The sequence below is a fragment of the Sminthopsis crassicaudata genome, chromosome 2 (assembly GCF_048593235.1).
Source record: "Sminthopsis crassicaudata isolate SCR6 chromosome 2, ASM4859323v1, whole genome shotgun sequence".
Lineage (NCBI taxonomy): Eukaryota > Metazoa > Chordata > Mammalia > Dasyuromorphia > Dasyuridae > Sminthopsis > Sminthopsis crassicaudata.
This window is the reverse complement of record NC_133618.1, coordinates 388,365,933-388,380,592: the sequence shown is the minus strand read 5'-3', so window position 1 is coordinate 388,380,592 and position 14,660 is coordinate 388,365,933. Positions and strand designations below refer to the sequence as shown.

The 14,660-nt window shown below is 39.5% G+C and overlaps 1 protein-coding gene across 1 annotated transcript in view; it reads left to right on the top strand.

Annotated features, from left to right (window-relative positions):
* Positions 1 to 2,772: 2,772 nt before the first annotated feature.
* Positions 2,773 to 14,660, top strand: part of NRG2 (neuregulin 2) — a 243,759-nt gene continuing 231,871 nt past the window's right edge. The window contains 2 exon segments of the mRNA XM_074291546.1: positions 2,773 to 2,994; positions 2,996 to 3,464. Of these exon segments, the coding sequence (XP_074147647.1) occupies positions 2,773 to 2,994; positions 2,996 to 3,464 (691 nt within the window).

Here is a 14,660-nt window from a genome sequence, read left to right as displayed (position 1 = left end):
ATTATTCTTGTAATTAGTTAATTAATTAAGATTAAATTGCTGTAAAGAGTTCTCTAGTGGAATGTACATAACTATAAATCTTTGGCCCCATAAACTTCAATATTTTTATCAATACCTTGGTTAAAAGTACAAATGCCACTCATGAAATTTGTAGAAGGCTTGAAAAAAACAATTAAGGCATTGGATAACAGAGTAAGCATACTAAATATCTTGACAAATGTATTAAGATAAGATTTAATAGAGATGAATATATCAATCATTTCAGTTGTGTTCTACTCTCTGTGAATCAATTTGGGGTTTTCTTGGCAAAGATAACAGTATGGTTTGCCATTTCCTTCTCTCCATCATCTTATAAATGAGGAAAATGAGGCAAGCAGGATTAAATGACTTGTTCACAGTCACACAGCCAGTGCCTAAGGTTAGATTTAAGCTCAGATTTTCTTGGCTCCTAGCCCAGTGCTCTATCCACTGTGCCATCTAAGTGCCCTTGATACATATACACTCTTACACTGGGTCTCAAAATATCAGCTGCATAAGACTCAGAGAGGTATAATTAAAGACTGTTCGTCTATAAATGATCTGAGAATTTTAAAGAGCAACCAATTAACACTGTGACATGGCAGTCAAAAAAAGCACCTGAATGTAGAAAGGCACAGTGTACAAAGGTAACAGTCTTGATGTCCTCTGCCCTAGTCAGACCACATCTGAAAATAGTGTGTTCAAGCCAAGGCACCACATTGTAGGAAGGAATTGACAAGTTTAAGCCAAGGACAGATCCCTGGGGCATTTAACTAGAGACTTCCTCCACATTGATATTGGTCCATTAATGAATGTCTAATATATGTCCAAAATAAATAGAATAGCAGCAGTTTTGGCTGCCCTTTTAGGAAACTTAATACTTTGTTCTCTGTTCAAGTCATTGAAAAGTTGAGGTCAATCATAAGAGCTCATCTCTATGTATATCACATATTTAGCAAAGGAAGGAGAATTATTTCTCCCCACTCTTTAGTTCCTGTTCTGTTTTGTTGAGCTGAGCATAAGGGCTCTGAAACTTCAATAGAAGAGTGTTTCAAAATGGGCTTTAGGTAGTCAGAAATGCAGTGAAAATATGCACTGGACTGAAAGATAACCAATTGATAAACATTTATTAAGTGCCTACTATGTACCTGGCACTGTGCTAAGCAGTGTGAAATAGTCTCTGCCCTCAAAAAGGATTACAATCCAATGAGGGAGACAACACGCAAATAAATACATACAAACATGCAATATACAGGATAAACAGGAAATAATTAAAATGGGAAGGAGCTAGAATCAAAAGGAGTTAAGTTGGGAAAGCCTTCATGTAAGAAATAATATTTTAGTTGGGACTTAGAAAGTCAGGGGAGTTAAGGAGAAAGAGCATTGCAGGTATGGAGGACAGAGAAAATGCCAGGAGGCCAGTATCACTGGATTAAAGAGCAGTGGCCTGAAGTTATGTCAGAAAATGTTGGAAGGGCTAGCTTATCAAGGACTTTGACCGTCAAATAGGGTTTTGTATTTGATCCCTGAGAAGATAAGGAGCCATAGGAGGCCACTGAGTAGAGGTGTGCCATGTTTGGGAAAAATCACACTGGTGGCTGAATAGATGAATTTGAATTGACTGATTTACTGAGGATAAAGTTCCTTGGAATGTTATTAGCAAGATGGTGCAAGATCGTTTCTAATGTCCCTTATAAGAGAGGGACATTATAACATTATAACAGAGGGACTTGTTTTTATGAAATCCCTGAATCTAGGGTCTAGGCCAAGCAGGTCCAGATGTAGATGTGAGGTAAGGAGTTCTTGATTTCTCTAATATCATCTTCCAGTGAATATATGAAAGGGAGGCTCTTGTCTATCCCTAAGAGAGAATCTTTAACTTTTGCTTTCTTGGGCAAGGACTTGGCAAAGTTCCTTTCCCAGCTCACATTTAGGGGATAGTGATGGGGCTAATACCTGACAGAACTTTAAAGTTTGCAAAAATGCTTTGCATACATTATCTCATTTGAGACTAACAACAGCCCTTATGAAGTACGCGGTAGAAAGGAATCCCAAGACTGGAGGCCATCCTCCGGATCCCACATCTGGCATCATTTCTCCTTATCTCTGCAGTCTCCATTGGGGAGACCCGAAGCCTCCCCGGTCCAAACTGGATTTCAGATGCCAGTCCCGATTTGAAACCTCAGTCCAGCACACCTGAGATTAGAGGCCTGTTATTCCCGGATTCTTTAATACAAGGGGACGGGCTGAGCCCCTATTCCCCAGACTGCTGGGGCTCCGGAGGATTTATATTCTCTGGTTCTTATCTGCCAAGGGTGGTAGAGACTAGATGGAGGGAAGGTAGGAATAGACGGGATTCCCCGGGATTCCTAAAGAGGACCCCTAAAGCGGGAGAGCAACCTCCCAGAGGGGAAAAGTATTCCTCCGTGTATTGCTCCAGATTTCCGTGCTGAAGTCCGAGTCCCACCGAGCCCAGGGGACCCGCGGAGGGCGTGGAAGAGGACGCAGGAGGGCGGGTGTCCCATTCTCTGCATCCCACTTGAGGTCGGCTCCGGGTGGGACTGCCGCCTGCCTGCCAGCCTGCGCAGCCAGCGCTGTCCCCTCCCCGCCCTTGCCCTCTTAAGTTACCTCGCCCGGCCGCGGGCGGAGGGCTACGAGGCGATCACGTTACGCCGTTTCCGGTTTTCCAAAGGGCTGTGTTTCCCCTCCCGAGGCGGCGGCTGAGCGGCTGAGCCCCCCAAATGGCCTGGCCAGATGCGGCAGGTTTGCTGCTCAGTGCCGCCACCGCCACTGGAGGAGGCTTCGTGCAGCAGCAGCAGCAGCGGCAGCAACAGCAGCAGCAGCAGCAGCAGAAGCAGCAGCGGCAGCAGCAGCGACAGCAGCAGCACCAGCCGCGGCAGCATCGCCCGTCCCGCTGCGCCCCCAGAGCCGCGGCCGCAGCCACAGCCGCAGCCCAGCAGCCGGGACAGCAGCTGCCGCCGCCGCCGCCGCCGCCGCAGCCCGCTGGGGAGCCGCAGCCGCCGGCGGCATGAGGCGCGACCCGACACCCGGCTTCTCCATGCTGCTCTTCGGGGTGTCACTCGCCTGCTATTCGCCCAGCCTCAGGTCGGTGCAGGACCAGGCGTTCAAGGCGCCCGTAGTGGTGGAGGGCAAGGTGCAGGGCTTCGTGCAGCCAGGGGGCTCGAATAGCACCCGAGAGCCCCCGGTCTCGGGCTGGGTGGCGCTCGTGAAGGTGTTGGACAAGTGGCCGCTTCGAAACGGGGGGCTGCAGCGGGACCAGGTGATCACCGTGGGTTCCTGCGCGCCAGTGGAGAGGAACCAGCGCTACATCTTTTTCCTGGAGGCCACCGAAGAGCCCAAGGTCTACAAGACGGCCTTCCCTCCCTTGGATACGAACGGCAAGAACCTTAAGAAGGAGGTGGGCAAGATCCTGTGCATCGATTGCGGTGAGTCGCCCTCCCCCTCCGCTGGGGTGGGGGAGAAAAAGGAGGAGGGGCTAAAAGGTGCCGCAGGTGCCTAGGCCTGGCAGGTGTAGGGGTCGAGCAACTTGGGGGGTGGGGCTACCCCTACTCAGGACGTTTGGCTCGAGGGGGTGAGGGGAGAGCAGGTTCAAAGTGTGTGTGGGAGAGGAAGAGTGCGGGGCTGGGGGGAGGGGGGCGTGAGAAGAGCCTTGGGGCTGTGCCAGCAGAAATCTGCGGCTGATGGATGGCATGTGGGACTGGAACGCTGCCATTGTAGCCCAGCAGAGGCTGGAGAGAGGAAAAGTTCCGGGGCGGTGCCGGGCCGGGGGTTGTCGGGCTGGGAGGGGGCCTCAGCGGCCTTGATCAGGTTGCTAGGGATCCCCGAGGGCCCCCTCCTTCCTTCTGGGCTACTGCCCTGGATGGGCTGGATTGGTTCTGCAGGAATAACTGGGCACTCTATTGGGCTTCGCAGGCCCATGCCCACAAGTTCTCCCAGGGAATCGTCGACCCCACCCCCACCTCCATTCGTACATGGCTGGCGCAGGCAGAGTTGGACTTTAAGTGATACTGTTTTCTATATGTGCCACTTAAAAAAAAAAAAAAAAAAAAAAAAAGGTGTTGGGTTTATCCCTAACCTCAGCACTGCCAGGCATAGTCAGGTCTTAACCTCTAGGACCAGTAACCTGATTTATTTCAGGGACTGTTGTTTAGAGTTTCTGTTAAATCTTTTAAAGGTTTCCTAACAGATACAGAATCTCTGTAGATTATGGTGGTGATGAAATATTGGGGTAACTTTCTCCGAATGGCTCCAAGTTCAGCTCTGACACTTCGGTGGCAGGATGAAGTGACTGCATCTGTCATCTCCAGGATGTTGGGTGCAGTAAAAGAATGCAGGTGATGAGAGAAGTAGCATTTTGAAATCTCTTTGACTTTGGAGTTGCCTGCAAGATTATTTGATGTGGGAGAGTGAAAAGTCTATTATGAAGTGGTCTTCTCTATGAGATAAAGTGGTCTTTTAAAAAATATTGTATCTAGTATTAGTCTTTCAGTAGGATGTTTCAGCCCAGATTATGGCTAACTTAAATGTTTGGCACAGGTCTTTCCTCTGCTTTTTTCAGTCGAAGTATTTCATTGTTTTCTTTTTCCTTTCTCTGGATACCTAATTGCAGGAGCCCACCCAAAGATAACTTGCTAATAGTATGCAGATAATGACTGAACATATATCTACTGAATCATGATATACATATAATTACACTTCCTTGAAAATCTGCATGTTTACTAATGTACTAACAGATAAGAGATGGCTTGGAGGAGAATCTGTGGGAGGCAGAGAATATATAATAACTATAAAAAAGTTTTGCACTCTTCATTCTTCCAGATTCATGCTTTTAAAATATTGCCCAATACGGATCCCCAAACCTGATATTTGCTGTTTGAAGGGCTTCTTGGTATACCCTTCATGCAGGTAGAAAACTTCAGGTATTAGGGAGTATATCTGGGCAGTATATGGTAAGCCATATTATTTTATTTCTTTCAGAATAATTTTGATAGTCTTTTAATAAGAATAACTGAAAAGTCAAAATGGTTTGGGGAAGAGAATGTTCAATGATTCTAACATGAGGCAAAACCGTTGTCTGTTATTTTAATACTCTAACTTATCCTGTGCTAGACAGTTGGGACCAGTCAAGAACTGTTTGCCATTTAATCCTACTGGAGACCTCCTCAAGGAGGTATGGATCTTGTTCATACATTCCATGGGAAATGGACAGGGATCTGGTTATTGGATCTTGCCTAGGGAGAAATTCAATGTACATAGCTTTATAGAAATTCATTTTTCCTGTTCACTAAGGACCAGATGGCCAACTCCAGGTATACTGGTGATTGATGTTTTCTCCTTCTTCTTCCATTTGCCACCTGCCCTACCAATTAATAACTCAATTTGAAAATCAGGTAGATTTGAGGTAGAGATAAAATCTCTTATTAAGATGGGACATTCTAAAGCAGCATATATAGTTTAGGTATGGAAAAGATAAATTTAGAACTGCAATTACTGGGAAAAAGAAAACCCTCACATACATAATTTGCTAGGGAGAAGGGGATGTGTTTGAAAGCAAACATTTTAAAATGAAAAGATCCTGATTTAAATTGATATTTGGTAGGTTTCTGTCAGTTTGATGATTTTTTTTTGTTCAGACATTAGAGAGTGGAAAATGAAAACTTGGAGAGCTGATGGGCATTTTGACAACATGGATAGAGTAATAGAAGTTGTACTTTCTTATTTCAGCTCAAAGAAAGAACCTTAAAAATAAGGTTAAAGAAAACACATGTGGCAGTGGGATATTAAACAAGGAAATCTAGACATCCTGACCTTGTGATAAGCAGGAAAGAAACTTAACAATCTTATTTTTTGTTTTCTGTGTATAAAACAAACTTACTCGGCTGAGATTTTCTTATTGGAGAAGACTGGCATATAGAAAAATAGGGAAGCTGGTCCTTGGTGATTGTAATGTTGGTAATATTAAGTGAAGTCCCCATTGTTTTATTATTTAACAAAGATTTTCAGGTGTCTGGATTCTAGGAAATGTGGTTCTCAGAATAATGTTTAAAAGTCAAAATTTTTTTGGGGGGGTGTGAGACAAATACTTTACAGAGTATACTGGTCAAAGTAAAGACTGGAACCTACTCTTGGTGGCTGTCCCTGATTCCCAGAATACTAAATACTAAAATTCTACCTTTTAGAGGAAGCCTTCTCTAATCCTTCTTAATTCCAGTGCTTTCTCTCTTTTAATTTTTTCCTATGTATCCTGCACATAGCTTGCTTTGTATATATTTGTTTGCATGTTATCTCCCCCATTAGATTATAAGTTTTTTGAGAGCAGGAATTATTTTTTATCTATTTTTGTACCCCCAGTGCTGTACTAAGCCTGGCATATAGGGCTGCTTAATCAATGTTTATTGAATTGAATCAGTCCAGTGGCACCTTTTCTTCTGTAATTTTTAATATGCTATTCTCTTGTCTACTTTCACAACATCCTGAAGTAATGTATTTCCTATCATTTTGTATTGGATGTTTTTGATGGGGAGCTGGAGAGAGGGAGTAAGACATTTATCTGTCAACATTTAAGGGCCTACTAAGTATCAGGCATGATTGCTGATGCTATGGATATAGATTAAAGAAAGAAAGAAATAGTTCTTGTTGACAAAAGATTTGCATTGTCCCAGGGAAGATAAAAGTTATATATGTATATACATACAAAATACATTAGAAATAAATACAAGGTAATTAAATCAAAGAAAGTGAGGGTGCTAGCAATTGGAGGAAAGGATAAGCTTTCTGTAGAAGATTAGTGCTTAATAATTATGGAAATAGTAGTAGAAGTTCCTTTTGGAACTTAAGGATAAATCAAAAAGAAGAAATTTATACTGAGCAGTATGCATTTCCCCCACTTAAGTCTTCCTCTAATATTTCTTCAAGTTTTGGAGGTGACCCTGGATTCTCTAAAGCTGTGTTAGTGATGAATGGTACACAGATTACCGAACTACAAAGACTTTGAATACAAAAGTGGCAACAGATTGTACCTCTGCTGTCGGAATGGCACACTAAAGTACAGAGAGATTCCTCAGAAGGTAGGCATCTGGATGATGAATTTATTTAGCTAATGCAACTCAAGAAGCAAGTTTCCTAAAGCATGGAGGGAATTGGATCTCATTGGCAGTTGGAGTATCCACACTCTGGAAAAATCATAGACCTTTCAATAATTGACATTTTAGGTCTGGAAATCTTTGGATTTTCTTTAAGCAATGTATAATTGTGAGTCTTCTTTCCTTTTTGTGGGAGGGGAAGAGGAAGAAGTAGAAGGAGATTAACTAGGCATAATAACTCCTCACAATGCTATATAAAAGTATCCTGTTCTGCAAATAGTCTTGCATTCCTAAGGATCGCTTGTATTTTGGTGTAATTACACCCTATCTTGTTGCTTTCTCATGTGCATTTTCTTTTTAGCTGCTTCCTTACTCGTGTCTAGGCAGAATTTGACTTAAGGAGTCAAGGCATCCATTTCCACCTTTTGAAAATCAGAACACTGTGGTTTCTTATTGAAGGGGATGGTTGAAATCAGATGCATGTCCATTGACTTTCCCATTTTTATGCTAATGATAAATTCTTGGCCTCTAAATTCTCTTATTGAAAAAGACAGTTCACAAAATTCAGTACTAAGCAAAAGAAAGTTCACACTTTTAAAAAGCCATAGTTATTTAAAGAATTATTCATTCTTTTAGCCCAGCTGGGAACCCAGCTGTGCTGGTGCTTTTGCATGGGGAAAATGAAACCAACTAGATTAGGAACTGTCTAGCCAAGAGGGCAAGTTGTATTGTTTACATAGAGAAATGTGCAAAAGTAAAACTAAAATATTCTAGCTGTTCTAATCTCTGGTAACTGAGAATGACCACCTATTGAAAACAAACATTTGGTGATAGCCTAGTGTCTTTATCTGTCACTGTGGGGATCCCTTTCCTAAAGGGGGTTTATTATCAGCTAGAGTACCTCACCACAATAGGCTCTTACCATTGTGCATTTTCAGGTTAATAGGATTTAAGGGGTGGAGGGCAAGGTTCCAGATACTGAGCCTTGGACTTTCTCCTTAGAATTTAAAATTCAAAGTGCTTATTTATTATGAATGATTCTAAAATCTAAACTCACCTGGGTTCATCTTCCAGAAAGTTATATTAGTTTCTTTGAAAACATTCAATTGAAAGAACAAAATGGATATGGGATTTAGTGAGGGTAGTAAGTTTAAAAAATTCTTAGAGATTTAGCCTCATTCCCTTTGATGAGGAAACTGAGGCCCAGAAAAGATGCCCAGTAGTCCAAGATCAAACTTAATTAAGTGGCAGCCCCAGGCATTTAATTCAAGTGAACTTTTCATTTTTCATTTAGACACTTGAGTGCCTGGGAGTATGGTTTACATTTTCCCTATCATCTCTTACCATCTTAGGGGCTGAAGGTGGGCTTAAAAATCCTTGTCCCTTCTTTGAAATAGATCAGCTTCTTCGGCTTTCCCCATTTCCCCCATTTTAGAGCAAAAACTTTATTTCCCAGATGGAGAATGTTAATTTTGCTTCTACAATATTTTCTGCTAAGACTACTTAGGTTAAAAAAAAATAATTAACTGGACCAGGAATCAATATGAGCTTTTTAATCAAGTACCAAATCTTTTACCACTCAACCTCATTCTTGCTTTGGAAATGAGATCCTAGGGGCAAGAATAAACACACACACACACACACACACACTCACATGGAAGCACACACTTCACTTTGGAGACAATGCAGAGAAATCTATTCATAGGAATGAACTTAGTGAGCCCTACCCAGGGCACTCAAATGTTCGATTCAAAAGCCACATCTTTGAAAAGAAGGGTAATCCAGATAATAACAATGACTATTCACAATGCTTCCCATATCGCTGTCTTATGGCAGCTTCCACATGGAAAAGTACATGATGCCACATATAGAAAGAGAAACTCCGTGGTAGATGTCTACTTCTATTTCCATTGAGAAAGTCAGGAACACCAGTTGCAAGTGAACATTTGATTTTAACCATATTGGTATACAGCTGGTGTTATCCCAGAAGGAATTAGCTACCTGCATTTGTGCTTTGAAATGCTATATTTGAGGTAACTGACTTGAATTTAGTATTAAAATTTCAAAGGATTGGAGAGTTGCCATTTGGATAAGGAGAAAAAGGCAAATATACAATTATCTGGTCACTGAAAAATCTTTAACTCTCTAAATCCTACTGGCTTAGGGTATTTGGCATTTTTTACATTGATTTGGAATGTCATTGTCAATGAAATTATGGCTACATAGTGTTCATCTTCTTTAATCTTGGAATCACAATTTTAGAATTTATAGGTCATTTAGTCTAACCTCACCATTTTCCATATAAGGAAACTAAGGCCCAGAAAGATTAAAGTGACTTTTCTAAATCACACATTGTTTGTGGCTGTACCAAAAAAGCTTTGGTTCTTGAAATCCAGATTTAAGGAACTTTACACCATGCCAATCTTCTTTGGAAACAGAAGAGCTAATTAATAATAATAATAATAGCTAGTATTTGTACATTGCCTGCTATGTACCAGGTGCTGTGCTGTGATTTTTAAAATTTGTTTTTTTGTTGTTTTTAAACAAATATTATCTCACTTGATTCTTATAACAACCCTGGGAGGGAGATGCCATTATTATCCCCATTTTACAATTGAGAAAACTATAAGTGATTTGTCCAGGGTCACACAGCTAATAAATAAATGTCTGAAGCTAGATTTAAACTCAGATCTTCTTGACTTCTCTGTGTCAATCACTGTGCCACCTCATTGCCTGTAAGAAAGGTGGGACAAATAAAGACTTAGATTTCTGTGTCTTTGGGGAAATTTGGGAGAAGCTTGGAGTTTTGTCTGATTTTTCAAATGAGATAAATCCACTATTACTCATTAATAAATTGAGGTTATACTTTCAAACCAAGTCCTGAATTTCAAGAACAAAGGAGGATATTAGATGAAGCCAAGGATAAAAATACTAAGTTATGAGAAAAATTTGGAACTAAGGTTCTTTTATGGGAAGTTTAAACACAGACTTCAGGAGCAATGTTTCCCATCCCTTCTCCCAACGCCCTTTTAAAGACCAATCTTGCTGAGCTGGAGCACTATATTTTAAAGCTGAAACAAAACTCAGGATAATTAAAAGGCATTAGGAAGATGTGAAGAGGACTTGCTGTACCCAATTGAAGAAGTAGGAAGCTTTTGCCAATCTAGGATCAAGAAGTATTTATTTACAGTAATTGAGATGAGTTACATCTTTTTTTTTAAATAAATTTAAATATTTTAAAATATATTTCTGTAAAAACTATTTAATATTAAAAAAAATTTTAAATTTCAAATTCTTTCCTTCCTTCTTTCCCCTCCCTATTCTCTGAAATGGCAAACAATTTGATATAGGTTATCAATATACAATTATGCAAAGCATATTTCCATGTTAGTCATTTTGTGAAAGAAAACATTAAAAATGAAAAAATAATGAAATGAGAAATAGTATACTTCAATCTGCATACAAGAGTTTTTTCTCTGGAGGTAGATAATCTTTTTCATTATGAGTCTTTTGGAATTGTCTTGGATCACTGTCTAGCTGAGAATAAGTGAGAATAACTGATCACTGTACAACATTGTTATATACAATGTTCTCCTGGTTCTCCTCATTTCATTTTGTATCAGTTTGTGTAAGTCCAGCTTTTTCTAAAACATACTATTTATCACTTCTTATAGCACAGTAATATTCTATCACAACCACATACCACAATTTGTGTAGCCATTCCCCCACTGATTGTTATCCCCTCAATTTCCAATTCTTTGCCACCATAAAAAGAACTACTATAAATATTTTGTACAAATAGGTCATTTTCCTTTTAAAAAAATTATCTTTGGGGGTACAGACCTCTAATAGTAGTGAGATGTTTGTTCTGATGAACTGAGATAGTTTGAATAATTGAGAAATGATATTTAGGGTCCTCCCTTCTTTGTTTTAATTGCTGTGCAGAAAGTTTGACACAGTGATGTTTCCTTTCTCAAATTCTACTGCCAGAAAGTCTGAAAAGCACTACCCATTCTACTCTGTCATTCCAAGTTATTGTTTCTGCCCCTTCAGAGAAAGTTTAATTTTCCAGAGTTTTTCTGCTCCACATGATTTTTTGGGGGGTGGGGTGGGGGGAGTTGTCAGGGAATTGATGATGGGAAATCACAGCTCCAGACTATCCTTTCTGGATATAATTAGGGAAGTAGTTAATAACACTGATTTAACCCTTGTAGATGTCAAATGAGGCATAGTTGCTGCTAGAGGGTTTTAGTACCAGATGGTAAAAGTAGACTTAAAGCCAATAATGTGACATTCAAGTTGTGATTATTTTCTTCTGTTAAAAAAACAAACAAACAAATAAAAACCAACCAACTATTTCTATTTACCTTTCAATACAGCCATTAGTGGTTCTCTATCCTTTACAGATTTCCAGACCAACTTTGAGTATATCAGTTTCTCCTCTTCCCAGTTGGCACACCAATTTGTTGTTTTATAAGCACTGGCCTTGCCCTTCAATGTACTTTACTTGGTCTAGATCTTTGGATTGGTTCAGACAGCAGAAGCCAGGCTGAACCAAAATTCATTGGAATGGAAACAGTTTAAGGTCACTTCATAGTTACAGGCCTAGTTCAATAATGGTAGAACTCAGAACATCATCATTTGAGACAATGACTTGATTTGATAACTCACTGAATCAAATGTCTTCAAGAAATGGCTTCAACTGAAAGTGTCAATGCTAGTCTTTTAATTATTTCAAGCCTATGTTCTATGGATCTAGACAAACTAGTAGTCAAATTCCAGTAATTTGGAAAAATAATGGTGAGATGGAAGAAAGGTCCATATAAATTGTAGATTTGTTTTTAAAGTAAGAAATGCAGTTTTATAATTTTCAAATTTTGTTGTTCAGTAGTTTTTCAGTTATGTCCTATTCTTCATGACCCCATTTGGGGTTTTCTTGGCAAAAATACTGGAATGGTTTGCCATTTTCTTCTCCAGCTCATTTTAGTAATGAGGAGACTGAGGCAAACAGGGTTAAGTGACTTGCCCAGGTCACATGGCTAGTTAGTGGCTGAGGCCAGATTTGAACTCAGAAAGATAGTCATTCTGACTTCAGTGCCTGCACTTTACTATGTACCTGAACTGGGTTATTAAAGTATTGCCATGTTACCCTCAAGAACATTCTTTAATGAAGGGATGAGAATGATTCTTTGTTGGCTTATCATTTTTATTCCAATTGAGTGTTTTTAAAGTACTTGAAAGCAGTTTGTTCTTTTAAGTAAGTTAAATATTTCTTTCCTAATCAGATGTTTACTTTGTTAGCTGCTTTAGTGAAGCTATCCTCACCCCAGCTACCTTGGACTAGAATGAGAAGATAAACTTTAGCTCAGTTTTAATTCTAAATTGTCAAAAATTTAGAATTAGGATATTTAGTTTTTCTTTTTTGTGTTAGTAATGTAAAGATAGGTCTTCAAATACAGTAGCATCTTTTCTTTGATTTATTGAATTCAGTTTTTGAACTCAATGACTTTTTAAAGGAGATTTCTATTTATTTTTAAAATTTCTCTTTTTGTAACTCCATGTTTTATTCAAGCAATCCAACTTAGGAACTAATAACTAGCTGCTTCACTGGCATTCGTTTGCTGTTTTTTTTTTTTTTTTCCTTCTGAAGTCATTGTGTTTTCAAAATAACAGAAAAAATAGGACATTGCCTTATAATGTAAAAACATGATTTTTATATTCACTTACTAGGTATCCTTTTGTTCTAATCATTGGCTCCTTGCGAAGTTCTATTTTTCTTTTAATTGAGAAATATATTAATATTTTCAATAATGGACACCTGTTGATAATTGAACCTTTGTGTACTCAGACTACTACTTCAAGAGATCCTGGAATGATGTATGGTTCAGAAGATCAGTGAATGGACCCAATGTGGTAGGTATATGTGTCTGAATACTCAGCTCCCTCCACTTATAACTTGAATGGGAATGTGGAAGAAAAGTCAAAAGACATGACTTCCATTTTTGGATCTTCCATTAAAATATTCTGTGGCTTTGGAAAATTCAGTTCCCCTGTCTGGTCCTCATTTTCTTCATCTGTAAAATAAGATGCTTGGCTTTGATGAATTCTGTGAAATTTCAAGCTATGACATTTGATAATGATTGTTTCAGGGAAACACTGCAACGAAAAGAATAGACTGAGGAATGTATATCCATAGAACATTTATTTGGTTGGGGGAGGGGGGGAAGCCTCCATCATTAGCCATAGCTTGCTTAGGAAGCTCATTGAATTTATTGGGTCAAAAGTGAGAAGGGAAAATCACGTGAGAGAGTCAATTACGTGATGAAATCCTTTAGCCATCCTGGAGAATTAATAAGTATGGTCTTTATGCAACCAAATAGGGTACCATGAAAATGTATTAAACTTTAATATACTTCTTTGAATCTAATATTTTTGTGTGACTTTTGCGTTAAAAGTTTCCTTCTGGTGGGAGAAAGGACCTAGGTGTACACTGGAGGACCATTTAATTCTCTGACTTAATTCACCCAGAATTTGCATGTTTAGTGTGATTCTGATTACCATCAGCTCTTCTTATAAGCACTCAGGCTCACAAAGCTTTGCTACCTAGGATAGATAGTTTATCCTCTATGCAATAAAGGATTCTGAAAGGACTGAGATCCAAATCTGTCTGTTGTCAAAAGCAGTTGTCAGTGAGAAACTATTTTTGAGAAAATGGTGTGATCTTTGTAGTTTACAGTATTGTCCTAGCTTTAACCCCAGTTGGAATTTCCTCTTTCACTTGGGCACTCTGTGCCTTGTTCTTTTGCCAGCAGTTTGTCAGTTGCTTTTTTCTTGTATGAACCTACACTGCCCCTTCTTTGTGGTCCTTTTCTGAAAGACGTCATGAGATTCCTGTTACTGTTGTTCATATCTGCTTTGCTACTTCCCAATAGCCGATGGTTCTAGTAACCTCTTCTCAAGTTCTAGAACTGACCTGGGAAGTAAATTATTCTGATACCTCAGATGACAATATCATACTTTTTTAACCTCAAAGGATAGAATATCTGTCTTTCTTTTTGCACCATGGATCCTTAGCCCCAACTTTCATGTAGAGGGGTTTTTCAAGGAATTGTGAGAGTACCTGGCCTTTTTTTCTAGGATTGCTCAAATGAATATGTTTTCCACTTTGGGCTGGCTCATGATAAGGATTGGCTCTCTTCCCTAGTACCTCAGTATTTTGCCTTTTGTTCATATCATCACCTCTCATTCATTTTAAGGTTTGGAAAAGCATTGCCATTCTCTTTCAGTTTGTCTTTTCATCCCTTTTCTTCCTTTGGGAGAGCTGGGTGGAGTTTTGCAAATAATTCTAGTTTGCTTCTAGACCTCCAAAAGGAATAGTTGGAGCTGGCTGCTTACATATGTTACTTAATTTTCTGAATGGTCTAGCAGTAAAACAATATTTTCATTTTTCAGATAATAAAATTAAGTCCCTCAAAGACTTTTAAAAAGTCTTACTGGATCGTGGGTAGGTTGAAGATCATATCCTTATATCAGCAACTT